General features: G+C 43.4%; 2 protein-coding genes across 8 annotated transcripts in view; one reads left to right on the forward strand and one right to left on the reverse strand.

The window, feature by feature from the left end:
• LOC129050876 (ubiquitin carboxyl-terminal hydrolase 31-like) overlaps nucleotides 1-12,551 on the forward strand; it is a 47,238-nt gene extending 34,687 nt beyond the window's left edge. Inside the window, exons 6-7 of one of the 7 annotated variants that reach the window (XR_010137828.1) lie at nucleotides 6,834-6,911; nucleotides 10,538-12,549. Coding sequence is in view for 3 of the 7 variants with exons in the window: in XM_063717639.1 (XP_063573709.1) it covers nucleotides 4,346-4,453 (108 nt within the window). In the remaining 4 variants the exon portion in view is untranslated. Of the gene's footprint in view, nucleotides 1-4,345; nucleotides 6,802-6,833; nucleotides 8,299-10,537 lie in introns of those variants that run through there. The other 6 variants (XR_010137827.1, XM_063717644.1, XM_063717643.1 and 3 more) reach the window with 6 other exon arrangements.
• An 8,001-nt stretch (nucleotides 12,552-20,552) lies between these two features.
• LOC112131386 (ras GTPase-activating protein 3-like) overlaps nucleotides 20,553-27,548 on the reverse strand; it is a 108,647-nt gene continuing 101,651 nt past the window's right edge. Inside the window, 2 exon segments of the mRNA XM_054534801.2 lie at nucleotides 20,553-24,655; nucleotides 26,898-26,975. Coding sequence (XP_054390776.1) covers nucleotides 24,596-24,655; nucleotides 26,898-26,975 — 138 coding nt within the window. The 3' untranslated portion in view covers nucleotides 20,553-24,595.

Below are 27,548 nucleotides of genomic sequence, written 5' to 3' on the forward strand. Positions count from 1 at the left end.
TCCCAGGTTCAAGTGATTCCCCTGTCTCAGCCCTCCTAGTAGCTGGGATTACAGGCACCCACCACCACATCCAGCTAATTTTTTGTATTTTTAGTAGAGACAGAGGTTTCATCACGTTGGCCAGGCTGGTTTCGAACTCCTGACCTCAGGTGATCCACCCGCCTCAGCCTCCCAAAGTGCTGAGATTACAGGCATAAGCAACCATGCCCAGCCTGGAAAGTTTTTCTATAACTTGTTCGTTTGTTCAGTTCACATGTGGACAACCCTTTTAACCCATTGTTCAAGGCCATGGAGATTGTTTTTGAAACTTGAAACCAAACACTTACAGATGGCTCCCCCAAAGGATAGAGAAAAGGAAACAAGAAACGAGAAAATCACCACCACCTACTACTATAAAAGGAGCCCACATGATAAAGCTTTTAGAATTTTGGATCTGTACTTCTGCTACTGCTCAGGTTTTAGTGGAGGCAAAATAATGCCGATAGCTAATTTGTTTGGTCATTAAGCTTTGATAGAACTTCAGTCTAAGGGACATACAATTATATTAATGTAGATGCTCCAGAGTCCCTGATTTTATGATCTGTGGATTATTTATCATTGTTTCAGGATAGCAGTAGGTTACTTTGGTTTCATGATTTTTTTAACGTTGGTTGTGGAATCCAAGAGTCTTGGTAGGATTCTTTGTTTTTGTCTTTCCTTAATATTATTGTCATCATTTCTTTTCCTTTTTTTTTTCATTTGAGACAGTGTCCCACTCTGTTGCCCAGGCTGGAGTGCAAGTGGCATACTCATAGCTCATTGCAACCCTGACCTCCTAGGCTCAAGCGATCCTCCCACTTCAGCCTCCCAAGTAGCTGGGACTACAGGTGCATGCCACCATGCCTTGCTAATTTTTAAATTTTTTTGTAGACATGGAAGTCTCCCTATGTTGCCCAGGTTGGTCTCGAACTTTTGGGCTCAAGATATCCTCCTGCCTTGGCCTCCCAAAGTACTGGAACTACAGGCAAGAGCCAACATGCCTGGCCTGTTATCATTTTTTTATTTTTCTTGCCTCTGCCATTTACTGTGTGAATTTGGGCAAATTACTCACTTTTTAAAATTTTTTCTCCCCTTCCCTTCCCTTCCCTCCCCTCCCCTTCCCCTCGCCTTCCCTTCCCCTCCCCTCTCTTCCCCTTCCCCTCCCCTCCCTTCCCTTCCCCTCCCCTCCCTTTGTGCCTGCTTGCCTACCTTTCTCTCTCTCTTTCTTTTTAATAGAGATGGGGTCTCACTTTGCTGTCCAGGCTTACCTCAAACTCCTGGACTCAAGTGATTCTCCTTCCTCAGCTTTCCAAATAGCTAGGACTACAGCTGCATGCCACCATGTCTAGCTAATGTATTTGTTTTTGATTATGGCATAACAAAGCACCCAAAAACTTAGTATCTTAAAACAACACATGGTTTCTAGGGGTCAGGCATCCAGGTACAGCTTAACTGGGACCTCTACTCAGAGGCTCTCACAGGCTGCAATGACGGTGTCCACAAGGTGGCAGTTATCTCAAGATTCAACTTGGGGAGGCTCTACTTCCAGGCTCATGTGGTCATTGGCAGAATTCAGTTCCTTGAGAGTTTTTGGGCTGAGGGCCTCCTTTCATAGCTGACTGCTGGCCAGAAGCTGCCCTCAGTTTCCTGCTAGATGGTTCTTCCTGACAACAGGGAAGCTTGTTTCATCAAAGCAAACTTGTGAGAAGATATCTCTATGTCTTTATCTATATCTATCTATATATCTATATCTATATAGAGAAAGAAGACAGAACTCACAGGTTTTTTTTTTTTTTTTTTAATGATTATGGACAGAATTGCAGACCTCTCCCGATCTCCCAAATCCGCATGTTGAAGTTCTCACTCCCAAAGTGACTGTATTTGGAGATAGGGCCCTTTCAGAGATACTTAAAATAAACCAGGCTACAAGGGTGGGGCCCTAATCTGATAGGACCTGTGTCCTTACAAGAGGAAGAAACATGATAGGAAAGACCATGTGAGAACATAGTGAGAAGGTGGCCGTCTGCAAGGCAGGAAGAGAGCCCTCACCAGAAACCAACCCTGCTGTCCTACCTTGATCTTGGACTTACACCCTCCAGAACTGTGAGAAAATAAGTGCCTGTTGTTTAATCTCCCAGCCTGTGGTATTTTGTTTTGGCAGCCTGAGCTGCCTAATATGATAACCCGATCTTGGAAGTGACATCTCACCACTTTTGCCAGTTCTATTCCTTAGAAGCAAGTCACCAGGTTCAGCCCACACTCCAGGGAGGGGGTTCCACAAGGGCATAAATATGAGAATGAGAGGGTTGGAAGCCACTTAGAGGCTGCCTATCACAGGCACTGCTGTCTCTTCCCAAGATGGCTAAAATATAATAATATTTAACATTTATCTAGCATTTGCATTTAGTATATACTAAACATGGACGACTCATTAATTCTCTCAGCAAATGTGTGTGTGAGGTATTATAATTATTCCAGTTTTACAGACGGGGAGACTGAGTCTCAGAAAGGTCAAGTAACATGCCCAGGGTCACATAACAAGTAAAGGACAGGACTGCTATCTGAACATAAGTAACTCACTCAGAGGTCTCACCCTCTCACTCTTGTTTTCCTCCAATCTGCTACCAACACAATAGCCAGAGCATTTGGTCTGTCACCCAGGCTGGAGTGCAGTGGTGCGATCTCAGCTCACTGCAACCTCCACCTCCCAGGTTCAAACTATTCTCATGCCCCAGCCTCCTGAGTAGCTGGGATTATAGATGTGCGCCACCACACCCAGCTAATTTTTGTATATTTAGTGGAGACAGGGTTTCACCATGTTGGTTAGGCTGGTCTTGAACTCCTGGCCTCAAGTGATCCACCCGCCTTGGCCTCCCAAAGTGCTGGGATTACAGGCGTGAGCCACTGCACCTGGCCCAGAGCATTCGTTTAAATCAGACATGCCATCTCATTTAAAACCCTCCAATCCTATTCCACTTTAAATAAGTTCCAAATCCCCCTACTATGATGCTGTGGGCCGAATTATGTATCCCTCACCCTAACCCCCTCCAAATTCTAAGTCCTAACCCTCATTGTTTCCTTCCGAATGCTACCTTCTTTAGAGATAGGGCCTCTGTGGAGGTACTTATGTTAAAATGATTTCATTTGACTGGGCCTTAATCCGATATGACTAGCATCCTTATAAGAAAGGCATAGACAGACACAAGCAGAAGGCAGACCACGTGAAGACGCAGGGAAAAGTCAGCATTCTACAAACCAAGGAGAGCAGCCCGGAACAGATCCTTCTCTCGCAGCCCTCAGAAGAAACCAACCCTGCTGACACCTTGATCTTCAACTTCTAGCCTTTGAACTGCAAGAAAATACATTTCAGTCATTTTAAGCCACCCTGCCAGTGGCACTTTGTGTGGCAGCTCGAGGAAGCAGATGCCTGCCACTTGCTCCTGGCTCACCTAAGCCACGGCAGCCACCTTTCACTTCTTTGCACATACTCTTCCATCTTAGGGCCTTTGCATGTGTGTTTTTTTTTCTGCCTAGAACATTTTTTTCTTCTTGTTTTGAGACAGGGTCTTACTCTGTCACTCATGCTGGAGTGCAGTGACGTGATCATAGCTCACTGCAGCCTCAACCTCCCTGGGCTCAAGTGATTATCCTACCTTAGCCTCCTGACTAGCTAGGACTACAGGCTTGTGCCACCACTCCCAGCTAATTATTTATTTATTTATTTATTTTTTGAGACAGAGTCTTGATTTGTTGCCCAGGCTGGAGTGCAGTGGCGTGATCTCTGCTCACTGCAACCTCTGCCTCCTGGGTTCAAGCTATTCTCCTGTCTCAGCCTCCCAAGTAGCTGGGACTGCAGGCATGTGCCACTATGCCTGGCTAATTTTTTGTATTTTTAGTAGAGATGGGTTTCACCATATTAGCCAGGATGGTATTCATCTCCTGACCTCGTGATCCACCTGCCTCGGCCTCCCAGCTAACTTTTTTTGTAGAGACCGGGTTTTGCTATGTTGCTTGGGCTGGTCTCAAATTCCTGGGCTCAGGAGATCCTCCTGCCTTGGCTTCCCAAAGTGCTGGGATTACAGGCATGAGCCACTACACCCAGCCTCTAGAATAGTCTTACTTCCCTTCCTCAGTGCTCATTCCCTCTTATTCCTCCACTCTCGGCTTCATTTCACCCCTTTAGTGAAGACTTTAATTCCTTTCTTACCTAAAGAGGTCCGCCTGTTGTTCTCTACCCTAACACACTGTAAATTTCCTTCATTTCACTTACCACAATGTATAATCAGATGTTTCTTTGTTTATTTGTTGCTTTTCTCTCCCCCCCTAGAGTGTAGACTATCAAGGACAGGAATTGCATCTGTGTTATTTGCCAGAGCGTCTCCAGCATACAACACAGTTCATGGAACCCAGTGCGTGCCCAGCAACAATCAGTTGAACGACTAGAGTAGTGATTCTCAACCCTGGCTGCACAGGAGAGTCACTTGGGGGTGCTTTAAGGAACAGTGATCCTTAATTTTCACCCCCCTGAGATGCTGAGTCAGTCCCATGCAACTAGATTGAGGACAAGAGGATAAGGGAAACCATTTCCTTTTCAATCTGTGAAGGTTTGTTACATTTATGGAAAACTTGAACTTCACCACAGTCTTACAGGAAGCATGAAATTGAGCCTTGAGTTTTTTTCTCAGCTGTCCAACTGTTATGGGCCTACAATTGTATAGCTCAGAGTGACAGAGAAGAACTTTGGGGTTGGGAAAGAATTGGAGCAACTTCAAGCAGGAACGAGGTGTGGCACCTTGGGTGCATCTCACTGGGTTCCGCCCATTCTATGGTGTTGGGGTCACTCTGCTGTAGAGCAAGATGCAGAAATGGCCATCTCTACTTTCCTTATGTGTGTATGTGTGGAGGGGAGGTTTAGTGGATGTCTGTGGTTACTGGAATTCTGTTTGCATTGCGCTGCCCTCTAGGACCAAGGACTTTGGTTTTCAAGCTCTTTGGTCAAGGGAGAGAGAGCAGTCTTGAGTCTATCAGAACAGGCCCCTGACAAGTGAACAGTGTTGATGCCCTCCAGCCAAAGACCTCCAGGAACACACCCGTATTGAACAAATTGTGTTTCATGTTCATTGCAGCAAGGGAGAACACACACATGTGGAACCATGGAAGGTGCTGGAAAGGACTCATTATAGGATTTGGACTTTGGTTGTGTGATTTTGGGGAGAGTCCAAGCAAGCTGGGATGTGCACTGGCGTGGGTGCAGCCTGAAAGAGAGACAATTTTACCATTGACCCTCTCAATAAATTTTATCTATAAGGAAGGGAGGGAAAGCAGACTAGAGCGAGGCTAAAACTATGATTAGTGAAGAACACTAGTCACTCGCATTCACCAGGAGAGGGTCATGTTTGGTATTTTGTGGCTTGAACAATGTTCCTGTTTTGTCTGTGTTCACATGTGATTACGGAGTCTTCTTTCTGTCCTGATTCATCATGACTACAGAGTGGCTTTGTCTAACATTGATGCTCTGTGAAATTGTTTATGTTTAGGAAAACACCAAGATTGACCTGTCAGTGCCAGGCCACTTCCCAGCTGTCAGGGGCTGCTTTCCTCTTTATCACTAGCTTTGGATTTGCTCCTTCCACTACTTTCCTCATGTAAAGTAAGGTAGTCCAGTGTGTTCACACAATTGAGAGCATTTATTACATTAGTCTCCTATCTTTTGTGGGGATAATCACAGCACCATGGTGTGGTAAGTGGCAGTAGAGTATGGTGGTTAAGAACAAGTGCTCTTGAGGTTGGGCATGGTGGCTCACACCAGTAAACCCAGCACTTTGGGAAGCTGAGGCAGAAGTATTGCTTGAATCCGAGAGTTCAAGACCAGCCTGGGCAACATAGCAAGACCCCGTCTCTTAAAAAAAAGAACAAGTGCTCTTTATTTAGAAAATCTTTTTAGTTGTGTGACCTTGAGCAAGTTCACTTGACCCCCTAGCCTCGACTCCCTCATCTGTAAAATGGGGGTAATAATAGTGACTAACTTATAGGGCGATTATGATGCACCAATGAAATAATGGATGAGGCTGGGTGCGGTGGCTCACACCTGTAATCCCAGCACTTTGGGAGGCCGAGGTGGGTGGATTATCTGAGGTGAGGAGTTTGAGACCAGCCTGACCAACATGGTGAAACCCCATCTCTACTAAAAATAAAAAAATTAGCCAGGTGTGGTGGTGCATGCCTGTAATCCCAGCTACTCAGGAGGCTGAGGCAGGAAAATCGCTTGAACCTGGGAGGCAGAGGTTGCAGTGAGCCAAGATCGTGCCACTGCACTCTAGCCTGAGCAACAGAGCAAGACTCTGTCTCAAAAAAAAAAAAAAAAAAAAAAAAAGCATGAAAAAACTTTTAGCCTGGTGTCTGGCCAGCAGTTAGTATATACCATCGACTACCAATGATTCAATAGAACTATATGTTTCTCTGCTTAGTTTATCAGAGTTTGCCTTTGTACCTGTGATGAAGAAAACGGTGGACCGTAAGACCTTGGGACCTTAGTTCCCTGAACCAAGCCAGGACAATTGTATTGTTTCTCCTGGAATTTTGAAATTGGACACCAATGTTTGTCATTCAGGGTTGGATATGTAGACTGGGAAGTGATTTCAAGCATCCTTGAGTGAACACTTTCTGCTCTGTTGACTTAGAAACTTGAGGTTAAAAAAATGTTACAGGAAACCATATTTGTTTGAATGTTGGTTGGAAAGAAAAGCAGAAAAGTAGAGAAAAATGATCTTTTTTAATTCTTAATTTTTTATTATTTAAAATTTTTTTTATTTTAGGTTTGAGGATACATGTGAAAGTTTGTTACATAAAGATGTGTCACAGAGGTTTGTTGTACATATCATTACATCACCCAGGTATTAAGCTCAGTCCCCAATAGTTATCTTTTCTGCTCCTCTTCCTCCTCCCACCCTCCCCCATCAAGTAGACTCCAGTGTCTGTTATTTCCTTCTTTCTGTTTGTAAGTTCTTATCATTTAGCTCCCACTTATACGTGAGAACATGTGGTGTTTGGTTTTCTGTTCCTGCATTAGTTTGCTGAGGATAATAGGCTCCAGCTCCATCCATGTTCCCACAAAAGCCACGATCTTGCTCTTTTTTATGGCTGCATAATATTCCATGGTGTATACGTACCACATTTTCTTTATCCAGTCTGTCATTGACAGGCATTTAGGTTGGTTCCATGTTTTTGCTATCGTGAACAGTGCTGCAATGAACATTCACGTGTATGTGTCTTTATGGTAAAATGCTTCATATTCCTCTGGGTATACACCCGGTAATGGGATTGCTGGGTTGACGGTAGTTCTTCTTTTAGCTCAGAAAGGTAATACTCAAAGACAGGAGAATAAACTGGGGTGAGAGAAAGAAGGAGTGAAGAAAGGAGAAAAGAAGAGAGAAGAGAGAGGAAGAGAAGGTTCTGTGGAGCTCTAAGTGTTCTATCTGGTCTGCGCTGAGTTAGTAGAGGAATAAGAATAAAGAAAAAAAATGTTACTAGTCCTCTATGGCCCATCACACACATGGGTGAATCAAATGGGCAAAGCAAGAGTAGAATTTTACACCACCATGCCGTAAACCTGGATTGTTTTGACTGTTGAGCATCTCCTCTCTCTTTTCTTTCTTTCTTTCTTCCTTTCCTTCTTTCTTTCTTTCTTTCTTTTGGCAGTTGCTAAGGTTCAAGGTGAAGGGATCATGGACTTCATCACTCAACATGAGAAATAGTTTACAACCACCTGTCCTCAGCCTCCCAAGTAGCTGGGACTACAAGCATGTGCCACCATGCCTGGCTAATTTTTTAAATTTTTTGGAGAGACTGGGTCTCACTATGTTGCCCAGGCTGGTCTTGAATTCCTCGGCTCAAGTGATCCACCCGCCTTGGCCTCCCAAAATGCTGGGATTGCAGATGTGAGCCACCGGGCACGGCTGGTGACACTGGTATTTTTAAAAAGGTACTCAGTGATTTCAATGTGTAGCTAGAGCTGAGAATCACTCCTTCAGACTAATAAAGAAGGTCAATGGCTATTAATGCAAATTCCCTAAAGAATTAAGTTAAAGTCTATGTGTAAGTTTGTCTCTTGTCAACATAGAGTCTAGTTTACTTCTAATTTTGATTATAAAATAGGAAAGTACTTTCCTATACTATAAAAAAGTTTGCTTTAAAAGTCCCAGGACTGATTTATCATGACCTTGAGATTTAAAAACATTTATTATTGGAAACCATGTTTGTTTGAATGTTTATTGTAGAAAAGTTCATTTTTCCTTTTAAGGTCATAGACTAAATTTGTTACAAGAGGTTGATTTTGTGTTCCAAGCCTGTGATCATTAACTGTTTTCCAGCTCTACCAGGTAGGGTATTGAACCTTTTCTTATTTGATATTCAAATAAATTCTCCTTTATCAAAATGTTATTTTGCAAATAACTAAGTGACTCTAATGGATTAACTTTAAAATGCAATGCCAAATCTTGATTTTCCACGAATGAATAATTTGAAAGAAATTTCTCTGTTCACTACATATACGCCAGAAAGAATATCAGCCTTGGCTTTTGATACATTTTAAATTCCTGGTTCAAGTTTCTTATGTGGCCAAATTGTTCTCAGTGACCTGGGCTTCTGTAAAATGTCCCTGATTCCTTTCATAAAATGCTTAGTTTGGCTTATGCTGCTCGAGTGAGTTTCTGTTACCATCTTTGATAAAGACAATCATTAATCCTGACAGCAGCCTTGCAAAGTGAGTCTTATTATTCCCATTTCACAGATGGATAGTCTGAGCTCTTGGGTACTGAGAAACTTGCTCAAGTCCATACAATTAGGCACTGGTAGTCCCTAGACAACAACCCAGATCAGATCTACTTGACCCCAAAGCTGATGAGTTTCCACCCTCACAGAAGGTCCTAATATGGCACATTGCTTTTTTTTTACATTGGGATATAATTCATGTCTTATAAAACTCACCATTTAAAAGTGTATAATTTAGTGGGTTTAGTGTATTCTCAAGATTTTTCAACTATCACCACTGTCTAATTCTAGGATGTTTTCATCACCCCCCAACCCCAGACCTTCTACCATTCAGCAGCCACTCTTTCACTCCTGTCCCCCAGCCTCTGGCAACCACTAATTTACTTTCTGTCTCTATGGATTTGCCCATTCTGGGTATTTGATATACATGGAGTCATACAATATGTGGCCTTTTGTGTCTTGGTTCTTTCACGAAACACAGTGTTTTCTAATTTCTAATTTCTACATCTCTGTTGTAGAATATATCAGTACTTCATTTCTTTTTATGGCTAAATAACATTCCATTGTATGGATAGACCCCATTTTGTTTATTTATCTGTTTACAGACATTTTGATTATTTCCACCTTTTGGCTACTATAAGATACATTTTTAAAATAACATTGTTATAGAAGTCTCATTTTCCAAATTAAACAGAAGGGCAGGTCCTGTTTCACACACTTTTTTTTTTGTATTAAAAATATATGAGGGCTCTTCCAGTTGCTATTACTGGGTAGCAAATCACACCAATTTTTAGTGTGATAAGCCACAATTTTATTACACTCACAGATCCTGTAGGTCAAGAATCAGACCAGAGAGAGTGGCTTGCTCTGCTTCATGATGTCTGCGGACTCAGCTGGGAAAACTCAAAAGTTGAGGGTGACTTGATGGCTGGGGACTAAAGGCATCTAGAGGAATCTTCTGTCACATGCCTGTATTTCATACTCACTGTTAGCTGAGACCTCAGCTAGCCAGTCAGCCAAAACGTCTGCATGTGGCCTCCCTAGGTGGTCTCTTCAGGTGGGCTAATTGGACTTCCTCACAACGTGGTAGCTGGGGTCCAACAGTGAGTGGCTCAAGAAAACAAGGAGGAAGTGCATATGTTTTTTATGCTCTAGCCCTGGAAATCAAGTAGCGTGTTTTCTGCTGTCATCTTAATGATTGAGGCAGTTTCTAAGGTTAAAAGGGGAGGGATCACGGACTTCATCACTCAACACGAGAAATAAAAGGTCACATTATGAGAGCATGTGGTATGGGAGATATCACTGTGGCCACCTTTGGAAAAAAAACCATCTGCCACAAGGACCTTGCACTGGGCCTGTGACAGGTATCCAGTAGATCCTTATTTAATTAAATATATTCATGCTTATCAACAAATTACATATTGGCCTGCCTGCTTGTTTGTTCATGAATCCATCTCCTCCTTCAGAAATGACCCCTTCCTGGGCATTATTCTAATGCTTTTATTTCTTAACTTCTGCATTTTCCTAGCTTAGGCAAATCACCTTACTTCTCAGAGCCTCAGTTGTCTTACCCATGTGGACAAACACCCTTGTTCCCACTCTACAAAATTAGTTTGGGAATTCAATGGGCTAGGGTATAAATAGTGCTTACTTTAGATGTTGTTTGGAGGTAAATGTTCAATAAATGATAACTATTATTATTGCTGTTGTGATTACCTGAATGTAATCCCCATTCTCTTATGCTTTTCAGCATCCTGTCTGAGCCTTTAAGATGAGGAACAAATTATATGTGAGGAGAAATGGCAGAAATTGGAATGCCTCTGCTTTTCTGATTTCCCATTCCCTTCCATTTCTCTTATTAACAAATAAAGGTAAGGAAATCCTGTCCTGTGGATAACTTCCCATTGACTTGCAGAGAGCTCAGACATGCCATGGTAGATATGGATACTGTTTTGTTTTTGTTTTTTGAGATGGAGTCTTGCTAAGTTACCCAGGCTGGAGTGCAGTGGCACGATCTCAGCCCACTGCATCCTCTGCCTTCCAGGTTCAAGTGATTCTCCTGACTCAGCCTCCCGAGTAGCTGGGATTACAAGCACCTGCCACCACACCCAGCTAATTTTTGTATTTTTAGTAGAGACAAGGTTTAACCATCTTTACTAAACAGACTAGGCCCGTCTTGAACTCCTGACTTCAAGTGATCTGCCCGCCTCAGCCTCCCAACGTGCTGGGATTACAGGTGTGAGACACTGCACCTTGCAGTGGTGGATATTGTTGATTTAAAATAATATAAACAATAAATCTCCAATCTCAGGGAAGTTTCCATAGTCCTAAAGTCAAAACTTCTGATCTTGCCGTGTGCTTGAATTATCCTCAATTAGAGTCCCTGCTGCTGTTGCTTGTCGCTGTAATTATTCTGTCGTCATTAATTCAATGAAGCCTATTAACCCACATCAGATAGTGTATTTATCTACAATGCATGTTACCTGCTCCTCTAGATAAGACAGCTGTCATACTTCAAGTCTGCTGTCTCTTTGTTGAGGTCCAATATTGTCAGTTTGCAAGTGTTTCATATACATTACAGAATCCCCATTAATGGTTGATATGATTGGGCTTTGTGTCCCCACCCAAATCTCATCTTGAATTACATTCCCTATAATCCCCACATGTCAAGGAAGAGACCAGGTGGAGATGATTAAATCATGGGGGCAGTTTCCCCCACGCTGTTTTCATGACAGTGAGTTCTCACGAGATCTGATGGTTTTATAAGGAACGCTTCCCTCTTTGCTCGGCATTTCTCCTTTCTGCTGCCTTGTGAAGAGGCTGCTTTGTTTTCCCCTTCACTTTCTGCCACAATTGTAAGTTTCCTGAGGCCTCCCCAGCCATGCTGAACTGTAAGTCAATTAAACCTCTTTCCTTTATAAATTACACAGTCTCAGGAAGTTCTTTACAGCAGTATGAAAATGGAGTAATACAATGATGTTCTTATAACTTCCCAAAGACTGGAAGGCTTGCTGGTCTTATGAGATACTGAACTGGAGACAGCAGAAAAATGCTTCCTCCTGATATTGTGAGCAACCTCCTCTCTTCTTCCCTCTCTCCTCTTCTCTTTCTTCTGTTTTCCCTTCTAGGAGCCAAGAGCATAGGCTCTGGAACCAGCCTGCCTGGTTTGAATCATGCCTGTGCCTGGGGATCTTGGGCTGATTGCTTGGTTTCCCTGAGCCTGTTTTTTTTCATCTGTGAAAGAATCACAACCCTGTTGTGAGAATTTAATGTGCTAATCTGCATAAAGCACGTAGACCACTGTGTGGCTCATGCTGGAAGTGTAAGTGTGGTTATTTCTTCCTATTTTCTTCCCTCCCTTCCAAAGGAAGAAAGTCTCTGAGATGCGTGTCTTATGTGGCATATGCTGGACTTGGTGCCTGGGGTTCATTGGCAGACTAGTCCCTCTGGTACCTCCAGCAAGGAAGACAGATGTTAATTATTAATTGATACCCATTGTGATAAATCCCACAAGGTACCATGAATGGGTATAACAGCTCCCTTTCTGTGGAGGAGGTGGAGGTGATCAGGGAAGACTTCCTGGAGGAAGTAACATTTGAACAGAGATCTGAAAAATAAAATTCTTCCAGGAGGAGTGTGTGTGTGTGTGTGTGTGTGTGTGTGTGTGTAAGTCAGTCAACATCAGAGCACCTCCAGCAGTGGAAACAGTGTATAGGAAGCTCTGAAGTAGGAAGGATCCTCTGTTAATGGGTTTTTTGTTGTTTTTTTTTTCCTCTTCGAGACAGAGTCTCACTCTGTTGCCCAGGCTGGAATGCAGTGATATAATCTCGGCTCACTGCAACCTCTGCCTCCTGGGTTCAAGCGATTCTCGTACCTCAGCCTCCTGAGCAGCTGGGATTACAGGTGTGTGCCACCATGCCCCGATAATTTTGTATTCTTAATACAGACAGGGTTTCTCAAACTCCTGACCGTAAGTGATCCGTCCGCATCAGCCTCCCAAAGTGCTGGGATTACAAGTGTGAGCCACCGTGCCTGACCCATTAATGTTTTGAATAGGGAATACTTTTACATGGTCCAAATTTCAAAAAATACAAAAGGGTAAACAGTGAAATGTCTCTCTTTTTCCATTTACCACCTTCCCCCTACCTCTATCCCTGAAGCAACAAATGAACCAATTTCTTTGGTATTCTTCTAGAAATATCCTATGCATACATAAGCAAAATGTGTGTGTGTATGGTGTATATACACACTATATATAGTGTGTTTGGTGTATATACATATATATATACACTATATGTAGAGTGTATATGTGTATATATACTATATATAGTGTGTATATGTGTATATATACTATATATAGTGTGTATATGTATATGTGTAGTGTGTATAGTATATGTATATACATGTCCACATTATATATAGTATCTATATGATATTCACATATCATCTCCCTTTATTTTTTAATATGAAAAATACTTTTCCGTTATTGGTTTTTTCACCTTTCTCTTAAATATGTATCTTGGAGATCCTTCCTTATGAGTACATAGTTAACTTTCTTATTTTCTTTTCTGAGTGGCAGAGTACACCATGTAGTACCCTATGATTTGTTTAAGCAACCTCCTACTGATGGATGTTTGGGTTATTTCTACTCTTCTGCTATTATTAAAAAAAAGCTGGAATCGATTATCTGATACTGGTGCAATTTGCTCATGTGCAAATGTGTCTGTGGGATAAATTTCTAAAAGTATAATAGTTGGGTCAAATGATACACTTTTCTCCATAGAGGTTGTAAAAAATGTACACCCTTCCCTCAAAGAATGTTTGAGTTCCTATAGTTGCATCAAGCACCATGTGTTATTGAGTTCTTTTTAATTTTGCCAATCTGATAGGTGAAAATTGATATCTCAGCATAGTTTTAATTTGCATTTATCTTCCTCTGAATAACAGAGCATGTTTTCATTTGCCCAAGAATCACTTGTGTTTCTTTTCTTACAAACTGTTCTTATCTTTTGTCCATTTTTCTATGAATCTGCTCTTTTGTTTATTGATTTTATACATTAGGGGAATTAGCCATTTTCCACGCCATGCTTCACAAACATTATTTCCTGGTTTTTCTTTTGTATTTTGACTTTGCTTAGGGTGGTTTTCGTTCTGTAGTTCTGTTTTTTAAAAAACTTTTATGTAATCAAATTGGTTTTTTTTGTGGGGGGGGGGGTGGTATCTCCTGGATTTGTGACATACTTGGTCTCCTGGATTTGTGACATACTAAGAAAAACCTTTGTCATTTCCAGATCTTAAGATAATCCTATTCTCTAAAAAAACACCTTCAGAAAAGGGGATTCCAGATGCGACTTTAATGATCCTTTCCTGTGCTTGCCAGGCATCATGGTAGAAATACCTTCCTTATGGCCACATTAAACCCCTGATGCTGGAGTGTTTTATTTCACCTTATTGGCAAATATTTCCCCAGCACCTACTATGTGTCAGTGTAGAACTGAACAGCACAGAAGCTACAAAGACTAAGAAGCCAGTAAAAATTCAAATTCCACCACCCAGAAGTAACCACCATAAACCTTTGGTATTTATGATGAATGTTTAAAAAAAAAAACTCCATAAACATATATTTTTAAGACAAAAATAAGATTATTGTACACATAATTTTTCTGACCTGATTTCAGAATATATCCAGGACTTCTTTCTCTGTTATTAACTGTAAATGTAGATTTAATATTTAACATTTAACAACTATGGCAATGATTTACATGTAGCAGGGTTTGTGAAATGACTCCTTATGGATGGACAGTGAGACTATCCTCCCTTTTTCACCATTCTAAGCAATGCTACCAAGAACATCTTTACATCTCTATCTTTGCCCTCTTGTTTTAGACATCGAATTTCTGGGTCACATTGTTAAACTGTTTTTAGGAAGATTGTGCTGATTTATATTCCCATGAGCAATGTAAGGTATCCCAGAAAGAGGGCGGGAGGTTGGGAGTGGGAGGAGAAGGGGGCGGAGGAGGAAACAGGGCAAATGCTATTGGTGATAAAAAGGAGATAGTCTCACTGTCTGTCAACAGGGAGGTCATTCAGCAAATCCTGCTGCATGCAAATCATTGCATAGTCATGAAATATTAAATGTTAAGTCTACATTTACAGTTGGTGACAGAGAAAGCATTCTTGGATTTATTTTGAAATTAGGTCATAAAAATTATGTATGCAATCATCTTATTTTTGTCTTAAAAAAGTATGTTCATAGAGTTTAAAAAAATCATTCATGATAAATACCAAATAGTGGTTATTTCTTGGTGGTGGAATTTGAACTGTTTTTTTTTTTTTAGATGGAGTCTTGCTCTGTTGCCCCGGCTGGAGTCCGGTGGTGTGATCTAGGCTCACTGCAACTTATGTCTCCTGGGTTAAAGTGATTCTCCTGCCTCAGCCTCCTGAGTAGCTGGGATTACAGGCATCCGCCACCATGCCTGGCTAATTTTTGTATTTTTAGTAGAGATGGGGTTTCACTGCGTTGGACAGCTGGTCTTGAGCTCCTGACCTCAGGTGATGCACTGCCTTGGCCTCCCAACGTGCTGGGATTACAGGAGTGAGCCACTGCACCCGGCCTTTTATTGGCTTCTTTATTCATCTTTGTAGTTTCTGGGCTGTTCAGTTGTATATTGACATATAGTAGGTGCTTGGGAAATATTTGCTGATGAAGGCTATTTTGGGAATTAAAAAAATGTATTTCAGGGGGCAGCAAACTATAGCTCCAGGGCCAAATCTGGTCTCTGCCTATTTTTGAAAATAAAGTTTTATTGGGACAACCTCATACACCTGTCCATTTACATACTATCAATGGTTGCTTTGCCTTATAAGGGCAGAGTTAAGTGATTGCAGCAGAGCCCACATGGTCAAAAGAGCCTCAAATATTTACTAACTGATGGTTTACAGAAAACATTTGCTGCCTCCTGGTTTATTTCATTAAAGAAGTTATATTACACCTCTTTGGTGTCTCCATTCACTTTACTACTTATGTCAACATGGGAATGACGACACCAACCTGGAAGAGTCACATACGTAAGGCATACAGCCCAGTTTTTGTCTTTTGGTGCATGTATAATCAATACTAATTCACCTTCCCTTCCTAAAGACTTTTACTCCCAGGAAGTGGAAACAGGAAATGGGCAGGTATGAGGCACCGGGTTAATGATAGCTTTTCTCTGCTTTTACTTCCCATTTTCTGTCTCAAAGTTTGAGGAGTTCATTTTTTCCCTTCCGAGTAAAAAAAAAAAATTTTTTTTTTTTTTTTGAGACAGAGTCTCACTCTGTCACCCAGGCTGGAGTGCAGTGGCACGATCTCGGCTCACTGCAAGCTCTGCCTCCCAGGTTCAAGCTATTCTCCTGCCTTAGCCTCCCTAGTAGCTGGGACTACAGGTGTGCACCACCACTGCCGGCTGACTTTTGTATTTTTTGAGTAGAGACGGGGTTTTACCATGTTGGTCAGGCTGGTCTCGAACCCCTGACCTTAAGTGATCTGACCACCTTGGCCTCCCAAAGTGCTGGGATTACAGGCGTGAGCCACCATGCCTGGCTTCTGAGTAACTTTCAAACACCTGAAGCCCCAAACTTAGAAGTCACAAGAATCATGTCAAGCCTAATAAATGACTGTTTCTTCCTGTTATCAAACTTTTTAGGGAAACAGGATTTCTTTTACTTACTTGGACTGAACAACACTCACACATATTTAAAAAACATTGTAGGGAGTGTTTTGGATGGATGGCATCAAGGAATAGGGGGTCCGCAGTTGTCATGCACATTAAGGAGTGGCACTGAATTAGGGTGTGTGGGAAATCTGGTAGTATCAGAGCATGCAGGCTTCTCAACTTCCATACTCCTGACATTTTAAGCTGGATGATCCTTTGTTGTGGGGGCTGCAGGATGTCTACCTGGTGTGGTAGACAGAACAGTGCCCCCTCTCCTCAAAGATGTTCATGTCTCAACTCCTAGAATCTGTGAATATGTTACATTAAGATGGCAAAATCCAAACCAAAACAAAGCAAGAGAAAACTCTCGCAGATGTGATTGGAATGAAAGATCTTGAGATAAGGAGATGATTCGGAATTATTCCAGTGAGACTTAGGTAATTGCAAGGGTCCTTATAAGAGAAGAAGATGTGACATGATGATAGAATAAGAGTGGGAAGAGAAGATGTTACCCTGTTGCTTTGAAGACGGAGGAAGGAGCCATGAGCCAAGGAGTGCAGGCAGCCTCTAGAAGCTGGGAAAGGTGGGGAACAGATTCTCCCCTAGAGCCTCCGGAAGACATGCAGCCCTGTGGACTCATTTTTGTCTTCTGACCTCTAGAATTGTAAGAATAAATTTGAGTTGTTGAAAACCACTTAATTGGCTGGGTATGGTGGCTCATGCCTGTGATCCCAGTGCTTTGGGAGGCTGAGGCAGGAGTATTGCTTGAGCCTAGGAGTTACAGACCAGCCTGGGCCCCATCTCTCCAAAAAATAATTAGCTGGGTATGCTGGCATGACCTGTAGTCGTAGCAGCTCAGGAGGCTAAGATGGGAGGATGGCTTGAGCCTAGGAGGTCATGGCTACAGTGAGCTATGATGGTGCCACTGCACTACAGCCTGGGTGACAGGGCAAGACCCTGTCTCAAAAAAATGAAACCACTAAATTCATGGCAAGTTTTTACAGTTACAATAAGAAATGGTTACACCTGGTCTCTACCTACTGGATGCCAGTAACACCCCATTATCCCTGCCCCCCCCATTTTTTTTTTTTTTTTTTAGATGGAGTCTCCCTCTGTCACCCAGGCTGGAGTGCAGTGGCATGGTCTTGGCCCATTCCAACTTCTGCTTCCTGAGTTCAAGCAATTCTCCTGCTTCAGTCTCCCGAGTAGCTGGGATTACAGGTGCCTGCCACCACGCCTGGCTAATTTTTGTATTTTTTGTAAAGATGCAATTTCGCCATGTTGGCCAGGCTGATCTCAAACTCCTGACCTAAAGTGATCCACCTGCCTTGGCCTCCCAAAGTGCTGGGATTACAGGCATAAACCACCCTGCCCAGCCCCCATTCCCAGTTTGTGATCACCAAAAATGTCCACAGACATTGTCAGATGCTCTTCGGGGAGAAAAATGGTTCCCAGTTGAGAAGCACTGTATTAGATTCCAACAGCAGCTACAAAAAGTCAAATGCAAGAAGTTGGTGCCCTGCACTCAGCTGAGTGCAGTCAGCGGGCTGTGGGGAGCTGGGAGAATAGATAACCCATCATGCTCACTGTTGCTCCTCTCTGCTGCCTTACCCTGTGGGGATTCATGCCTGGATGTTCGGAGAGCGTGGTTGGGCTGACCGAGAATCCTTATTGAATGTGACAACTTTCCCCATTGGACCCCTGCTTCTTAGCCCAAGGATGACAGTCTGTGTGGCAGCTTTTCCCTGTGGGTCAAACTCCTTTGCCTAACTGACCAATTCCTTTCATGCTGGTAGGAAGGACTTCCTTCTGTCTAAGCCACAGTAGCTAAGTGTTGCCTGGTTCCATGCAATAGAAACTGACTCTGATTAACGTAAGGAAAATAAATTCTTGATTGCTAGGATAACAGGTGCTCTCACTGAATGAGAGAGGAGTTTGTATAGGAAGGAAAATACTAATAGAGCTTCGAAAGCTTAGCAGCAGATGGAATTCATGATCTACCTCTCTTAAAAAATTTTTTTAGAGACAGGGTTTTACTCCATCACCCAGACTAGAGTCTAGTGGCACCATCATAGCTCACTGTATCCTTGACCTCCTGGGCTCAAGAGATCCTGCCACCTCAGCCTCCCAAGTAGCTGAGACTACAGGCACATGCCACCATGCCTGGCTAATTTTTAATTTGCTTTTTGTAGAGACAGGGTCTCTCTCTGTTGCCCAGGCTGGTCTTGAACTCTTGGCCTCAAGCAATCCTCCTACCTCGGCCTCCTGAAGTTATGGGATTAGAGGCGTGAGCCACAGCCCCCAGCCCCTACCTTTCTTGAGTTCTACCGTTAATGTGTCTCACTTTCCAATCTCGGATTCCAAGTTTGAAATTCCTGGGGGGAGAGAATCTTATTGCTTGGGTTCCATAGATCAACCCACTGAGACAATGGGGAGAGACTTGCCCAAGGTCACACAGCCTGAATAGCAGAGCTGGGCTGCCTCTCTCGACTTCCAGGCCTGTTCTTTTTCCATGATAGTCTTTGAGGAGATGAAATTGTCTAGTTAGACAGCTACCTGAGAGCCAATATAGTAAGAAAAGTTCCTCGCCAGGCTGCTGAAATGACACAGGAACTGAAAACTGTGGACAAACTCGGGCTGTTTTTTCTAGTAGGTATCAGGCATCAAGATGTTTTTAGATAACTAGAGATGACATTTACTTTGACATATTGAAAAATAGTTATGACAGAGTTTTCGGAGGCATTATCCTGAACCACAGTAGTGTGAGGTTTTAAAAAGCCCTCCATTTTTTGGCAGTTTCTAATTTCCACCTAAATTCTCTCAGATCTTTTGCTAATTGCCAAGCCTGGTTGAATTTCCAGCTTCTTATTCCTTTCCTGGGACCACTTTAGGCTCTGACTGACTTCTCCTTAGGTCTCTGTTTAAACACCACCATTACAACAGGTTTTATTTAGTTTTTTTTGTTTTTTTTTTTCTTTTTAAGATGGAGTCTCAATCTTTGGCCAGGTTGGAGTGCAGTGGTGCGATCTCCACTCACTGCAACCTCTGCCTCCTGGGTTCCAGCGATTATCCTGCCTCAGCCTCCTGAGTAGCTGGGACTACATGTGCAAGCACCACGCCTGGCTAATTTTTGTATTTTTATTAGAGATGGGTTTTCACCATGTTGGCCAGGGTGGTCTTGATCTCTTGACCTTGTGATCTGTCCACCTCAGCCTCCCAAAATGCTAGGATTACAGGCATGAGCCACCGTGCCCGGCCCTTATTTAGTTTAAATTCAACAATCAATTTACATTTACTATAAAAAATTGAAAACACCGATATGCCAAATAAAATTTTAAAAATCACCCATAAGCTGACCATCTAGAAAAAAATTGTACATTTCTCTATTCCGCATCCTTCCAGATTATTTTTCTTTTCAGTTTATGGTTTATGCAAAGTGGTATTATACTTCATCTTCTGTTTTATTACTGACTTTATTCATTTAGTTATTAAAACTCCTTAAATATGTGTTGATTACATTGTTTACTTAATTTTTTTCTTTTTTTTTTTTTTTTTTTAGACAAGGTCTTGCTCTGTTGCCCAGGCTGGAGTGTAGTGGTGCAATCTTGCTCACTGCAACCTCCACCTCTCAGGTTCAAGTGATCTTCCCATTTCAGCCTCCCGAGTAGCTGAGACCATAGGCATGTACCACCATGCCCACTAATTTTTTGTATTTTTAGTAGAGACAGAGTTTTGCCATGTTGGCCAGGCTGGTCTCTAACTCCTAGGCTCAAGTGATCCACCTGCCTCGGCCTCCCACGTTGCTGGGATTATAGGCGTGAGCCACTGCACCTGGCCAATTACACTTTTTAATAGCTTCAAAGCATTCCATTCCCTGGTTATGCCATGATTGATTGAACATATCCATTATTCATTTTTGAGAGAACTTTTTTGTTTCTGTGTTGTTGGAGTGATATTATATAGCTGCAGAATAAATCAAACCATGACTAATATTTCATAATTTCATGAATTAACTTTATTTCATTTTGGGTAGTTATTCAATTTTTTTTCGTCCTTTCTGATTTTAGAATATTTTGTTATGACATCCCTTTGTGACACTGGGGAGAAAATGTACTTTTTCCCCAGGTCAGAGGTATCCAATCTTTTGTCTTTCCTGGACCACACTGGAAGAAGAAGAATTGTCTTGGGCCACACATAGAATATGCTAACAGCGACAACAGCTGATGAGCTAAGAAAGTTGATGAATTTATGTTGAGCCCCATTCAAAGCTGTCTCGGGCCACAGGTTGGATAAGCTTGCCCTAGGTTCTCTCTATGCCTTCGAGCTGCCATTCAGCCTCCTTTGAAAGGTGGATTATCTTATATACACCTATGTATTTTCTGATGCCCACTCTCCCCATTTGACTACCTGTGGAGTTCAAAACAAGAGATGCTCTGTCCAGGGGTCACATTTTGTAACCCACAAAACAGTGCATGAGGACTTCCAGTTTTCTCGTAGCACAAGATTTTATTGAGCACCTGCTATGTGCCAGGCAGTGTGCTAGGCTTTGGAGACTTGTACAAGTTATCCTGGGGTATCTCAGCAGGGAAGTCCTTATTTCTTTATTAATTTTTCCTGACGTTCAGGTCGTTAGTCTCACTCTAAACCTGAGGCTTGGAATAGAGGGACCTGAGACACTACATTAGCTGCATGACATTGGGTGACTAGATTACATTGTTTGTATCCATTTTCATATTGATAAAGTTAAATCGGCTCAGGGTGAGGGTTATAACTCTAGCATATATAGACGCCACAGCATATAGTGTTATATGCTGTATAAAAGACACAACACACAGTAAGTGATTCAATAAGCAATGGCCATCTTTATTATTTATGTTATCATATTCCACAGAAAGGTTTATGTATCAAGTACAAGAAAATGTATAACCCAGTCATTTGTTTTTTATCCAAGGCAGCTGATGAAGAAGGCACTTATTAGCCCAAAGAGTGAACAGGGTGAGAGTAGGAGGTTATTGGCTGCTTCTCTGGAGTTAATTTAGCCATCATTTCAGAATGGAGCTGGTATGCTTTGAGTGTGAAAGAAACCTGCTGCTTGTTGATAGTCTGGTTTTAATGAGTTATCAGGTGTTAATAACAGCTGAAGTGTAGTAACTTTTCACAGCCATCAGAGGATATTCAGGATGTTTACTGGGTTCTCACTTTTTAGGGTTTTCTGTGGGTGTTAGAGGTTAGGCTGAGGAGGGCCTGATAGGACATGTCTATCTCTGCAAGTCTTAGGCAAAGAAGCTTTGATGATGATGTATTAGGCTGTTCTTGCATTGCTATAATGAAATAGATGAGACTGAGTAATTTATAAGAAAAGAGGTTTATTTGGCTTATGGTTCTGCAGGCTGTACAGGAAGCATAGCTCCAGCATCAGCTTCTAGGGGGGCCTCAAGCTTGTAATCATGGTGGAAGGCAAGGGGGAGGAGGCATATCAGTAGGGCGGGAGGTGCCACATACTTGTAAATGATCATGTGTCCTGTAAACTCACTATCACAAGAACAGCACCAAAGGGATGGTGCTAAACCATTCATGAGATCCGCCCCCATGATCCAAATACCTCCCAGGAGGCCCCACCTCCAACAGTGGGGATTAAGTAAGAGTTGGGCGGGGCTCCTTGCTCCTCTTCCCAGTTAATCCTTAATCTCCACCCCAACTCCAGGCAACCACTGAACTTAACCTCCCCTTCCCCTTCCCCTCCTCCTTCCCCTTCCCCTCCTCCTTCCCCTTCCCCTCCCTGAGGTGTCTGTTGGTTACCCAGACTAGAATGTAGTGGCATGGTCTTTGCTCACTGTAGCCTCTGCCTCCTGGGCTCAAGCAATCCTCCCACCTCAGCCTCCTGAGTAGCTGGGACTACAGGCACGTACCACCATGCCTGGCTAATTTGTTGTATTTTTCAAAGAGATGGGGTTTCTCCATGTTGTCCAGGCTGTTCTCGAACTCCTGGGGTCAAGCAATCCACCTGGCTCAACCTCCCAAAGTTCTGGGATTACAGGCATGAGCCACCAGGCCTGGCCCACTGAACTACTTTCTATCCCAATACACTAGACTTTTCTTTCTAGGAGTTTTGTATGAATGAAATCATACAGTATGCGCTCCTGGCTTTTGCTTAGAATAATGCTTTGGTTATTCATCTGTGCTATTTATTGTGTGTATCAGTCATGTCTTTCTATTTTCTCACCTTGAGAAGTATTCTGTTTTATAGTACAAAACAATGAGTATATCTATTCACCTTGAGGAAGATTTTATTTGAAGAAATCTTTGTCATCAAAAAGCTTGAAAACCAGGGCTCTACCTTGATTCCATAGTCTTGAGAATGATGGATAACTCAATTTACACCATGATTTTCAGTGAGAAATCAGGTTGCATGTTAAGAGATTAGGTGATAGGATGACTGAAAGGTATTTGTGACCTTATGAAAGGTACGATGTGGCAGGCAGCCTCTATGAGGGACCCCAGCAATCCCTGTCTCCTGGTATTCATGCCTTTGTGTAATACCCTCCCCTTAGCATGAGCTGGACTTACTGACTCACTTCTAGTGAATGGAATATGGCTGTCCTGATGGGCTGTCACTTCTGAAATTAGCTTATAAAAAACTGATTACAGCTATCTCATTTTATTGTACTTTGCAGTTATTACATTTTTGACAAATAAAAGGTTTGTGTCCCTCAGTCAAACAAAAATACAACGGGTTTCTTTCTAGTCCCCCACCTCAATTTTAGAAATTAAAAAATTTTCCAAACACAGTGAGTAGCAGTTTATATCTGAAGGGTGAATGAAGCAATGAGTGACCAAGCTGCCCACTTAAGGAGGCACCTCAGAACAATAAACAAAGAGCCTGCTCTTTGGTCTCAGACCTGGGTTTGAATTCTAGCTCTGCTACTCCTTGACTGTGAGATCCTGGCCATGTGACTTACCTTTTCTGAGCTTCTATTTTCTCATCTGTGAAATGGGGACAATAATTCTTACATCAGTGCATTAAGTGAGATAATCTAGACAGTTAGCACAGTACCTAACACAATGACTCAATTTATTATTGTTGTTGTTGCATCATTCTTACTTGTAAACACTCAGCTGTCTTCACAAAGTTCAGGAGCTCTTCAATGAGAGACTGTGTCCATTAACAGCCTCATCCCATGGGTAATCTTGAAGACAGATGAGTCTATGGTAGGCTCTGAAACATCTCCTCTTTTACTCTATAATGGTGTCAAAGACCAGGATGGTGCAGAGGTCCAGGAGTCTGGCCTGTGCAGTCAGAGAAACTGATTTGAACTCTACCTCTTCCACTTATTAACCGAGTGGCCTTGGGAAAATTGTGAGCATCACCAGGCTCATTGTGAAGATGGGGTTAATAACAGCTCCAACCTTATGGCCTTGAGATAATTAATGCATATAAAAATGAAACCATGTCTTTTGCAGCAACATGGATAGAACTGAAGGCCATTATCCTTTGTGAAATAACTCAGAAACAGGAGGTCGAATACTGCGTGTGCTCATTGATAAGTGGGAGCTAAACAATGGGTACACACAGACATACAGAGTAAAATAACAGACACTGGAGACTACAAAAGGTGGGAAGGTAGGAGGGGAGTGAGGGTTGAAAAATTACCTCTTGGGTACAATGTTGGCTGTTTGGGTGATGGATACACTAAAAACCTAGACCTCATCATAATGAAAGGTATGCAGGTAAGAAATCTGCACTTATATCCCCTAAATATATACAACTTTTAAAAAATTTAGAAAACGATTAATGTGGGCCAGCACACAGTGATCACTCAGCAAATGCAAGCTCTTATTCTTGTAGGAGTTGAGGGAAGATACCGAGACCACCCCTCCTCCAACTTTTAATGTCCTAGTATTTTGTCTTAAACATTTTGGAAGCATCCGCAGGCAGGGATTTTGTCCTCCTGCCTCCCTTTGGATGCCAGTGGCTTGTTTGGATGAGTGGAAGGCTCTCCTGCCCCTCCTCCTTTCTTCCCAGGGGTTTTCTTTTGCACTTTGGACTTCTATTCATGGATCCTTCTGCCAGGGACGTGGACCAAGAATTCTTCCTCTTTTGCAGATTTCTTCCCCTAATGGTCCTGTTTTGTGCTGTCACCCCTGTGCTCTCCCTCCTCTCCAGTTCTCAGCAGCTGGCAGGAGATGTTTATAGAAGAAGCCTTTCTTTTTTTAATAGCCTCCTAGGCTGCAACCTCCCAAATGAGAACCTCATTAACCAGAAGGACTCTAGGCTACTGATTTAGATTCCAGTCATACCGAGAGGAAAAATTACAAAGGGAGAAAGAAAAATGCCAATGTACACACGGACTAGTTCCGACATCCTCTCTAATGAAGGTATATATCTATTCAGGCTCTGGATGCTAAGGGATTCCTTCCAGATCTCAGTATTTGACCTCTTACTTGGGGGTCACATGGATTCTTTGTGCCTCTTGTGGGCTAGCTGAAAGCAAAAGTAACAATTTCATACTCTTGCCATTGAAACAAGGGGTCTATTACTTTTAAATCGTAAGGGCACTTGCTTCAACAGAAATGTTAGTATCTTGGTGAAGATGGGGTCTAAGTTCTTGGTGGCTTCTGAGGATGCAAAGGGCTCACCTTCTGTCATCCTGAACCGTCACTGATGGGACAGTGTCTCTCCATGTGTAGCTATGCAAAGGCCACAGAACAAATGGGTAAAAATATTTGGTGGTCAGAATTCTAGCTCAATAGTCAAGGAAGGCTTCCTGGAGGAGAAAGTGCATTTTGAACTGGGCTTTAAAAGTTGGTGTCAAAGAAAATGCAAGCTGTCCCTCAGAATTAAGACTATAGTTCTGTGAAATAGTGATTGCAAAAATGGACACAATTATTCTCCTCCCTATAGGCACACCCCTTTGCAATGTGACATTGTAGCTTCTCCTATTAGAGTCTATTTCCCCACCCTTGAATCCAGGCCAGTCTTGTGACTTGCTTTGGCTAATACAGTGTGATGGAGGTGACAGTGTGCCAGTTCTGAGCCTAGATCTCAAGATAACTTGCACACTTCCACTCAATCTCTTGGGATCCTGCCCAACCATCATGTGAACCAGCCCCAGCTAGCCTTTGGGAGGATGGGATGCCACATGGAGAGGAGACAGCCCAGGTGAGGGCCAGTCAGCACCCGACCAACCAGGCAGCTAACTGCTGGTACCTGAGATGGGCCCAATCAAGAGCACAACATTTGCCCAGATAGACCAAGCGCACATTGCCAGCCTGCAGAATCATGTGCTAAATGAATGCTTATTGTTTAAGGCTGCTGAATAGTGGTTTGTGATGTAGCAAAACTAACTAGTACAGTTTCCTATGCAGCTGAGTGTATCCATGTGACTAAGTTTCTATATACAAAAACGGTGTGTGTGATTTCTGGGGAATTTCCTTCCAGGGAGAAGGTATGCTCTTCTTCCACTTTTTTTCCTTTATGTTGCCTGGAATGGGAATGTAATAGCTGGAGCTCCAGCAGCCATCTTGGATCATGAAGTAAGTTTAGGAATGGAAGACACTCCTGGCAGAGCAATAAGCTGGGAGGGTCTTGTTCCTCTAAAACCACTGATTACCCTTCCAGTTCTATTCTGATACTTCTAAATTTACTAAACAACAGAAATTAATAAACTTTTGTTTAGGCCATTGTTTTGAGTTTTGCAGTTACTCACAGCTGAACCTATTGCAAAAGAATATAGATGGTCGGGATTTAAACAAGTGGGTAGGAGGGGGCCGCGTCGGGAGGAGGGGAAGGCGTGGGGAGGAGGAGGAGGGGAAGGCGTGGGGGGGGAGGAGGGGGGGAAGGCGTGGGGGGGGAGGAGGGGGGGAAGGCGTGGGGGGGAGGAGGGGGGGAAGGCGTGGGGGGAGGAGGGGGGGAGGCGTGGGGGGGAGGAGGGGGGGAAGGCGTGGGGGGGAGGAGGGGGGGAAGGCGTGGGGGGGAGGAGGGGGGGAAGGCGTGGGGGGGAGGAGGGGGGGAAGGCGTGGGGGGGAGGAGGGGGGGAAGGCGTGGGGGGGAGGAGGGGGGGAAGGCGTGGGGAGGAGCCTCCAGCACCACGATGCCCAGGAGGCCCCAGGTTAGGCCACCTGCCTGGCCAGTTTGGCCACTTCCCACACCTGACAGGTCAGATGCTGCTCCTGCCACGGGGCCAGCGACGAGCCACAGGCTCCCGAAAAAGGCAAGGGGTTCACTTTAGGAGGGGAGAGGTGGGCGGGACGGGGATGCTCAGGTCCTGGGCTTCAGGAGGGGATGTGGTGCCGGCTTTGATTCTTGACCTTTATCTTACAACTCTGTCACATGTGGGAGGCTTTTCACGTGTATTTTCTGAAGAGAGAAAAGAATCAGTTGTCCCTAAAAAGAGAAAATGAAGAAGAGGGACTCACAGATTTGGACTTGGAGAGGCTGCCGAAGGTCTGAACGGTCTTGGAGATCAACGTCAGCGTCCTGGACGTCTGGGGATCCTGGGGAGGCAGGAGCAAGAAAAGTCTACGTCAGCTTCACAGAAATGCTGCAACTGTCCCACATCGAGGGGACAAAATGCAGGAGTCACCTCAGAGCTGCTGTGGGTTGTGTATGAGCTACGGAGAAACGGGTAGCAACGCAGATGGGACTGGAGGGGGTGGGCGTCCCACAGTCTCAGGAGCTGCTGAGATCGTCCTGCAGGCAACATCCGATGGCACCGCGGGGACCCACCCTCTTGGCCTAGTGTGCAGGGTACATCTCAAAGTCGAAAGCATCAGGTTGGGTCATGGCTCTGGGGTGCTGAGTCTCAGGGTGCTGAGTCTCCTGGCTCTGCCTGGGGCTCATCTCAGCCTTCACAGGGTTTGAAGGTTCAACTCAGAAGTGCTGGGGGCCGGGCTTGGTGGCTCACACCTGTAATCTCAGCACTTCGGGAGGCCGAGGCAGGTAGATCACTTGAGGTCAGGAGTTCGAGACCAGCCTGGCCAACATGGTAAAACCCCATCTCTAATAAAAATACAAAATTAGCTGGGCATGGTGGCGCACGTCTATAATCCAAGCTACTAGGGTGGCTG

The sequence above is a fragment of the Pongo abelii genome, chromosome 18 (genome assembly GCF_028885655.2).
Source record: "Pongo abelii isolate AG06213 chromosome 18, NHGRI_mPonAbe1-v2.0_pri, whole genome shotgun sequence".
In the NCBI taxonomy this organism is placed as follows: domain Eukaryota; kingdom Metazoa; phylum Chordata; class Mammalia; order Primates; family Hominidae; genus Pongo; species Pongo abelii.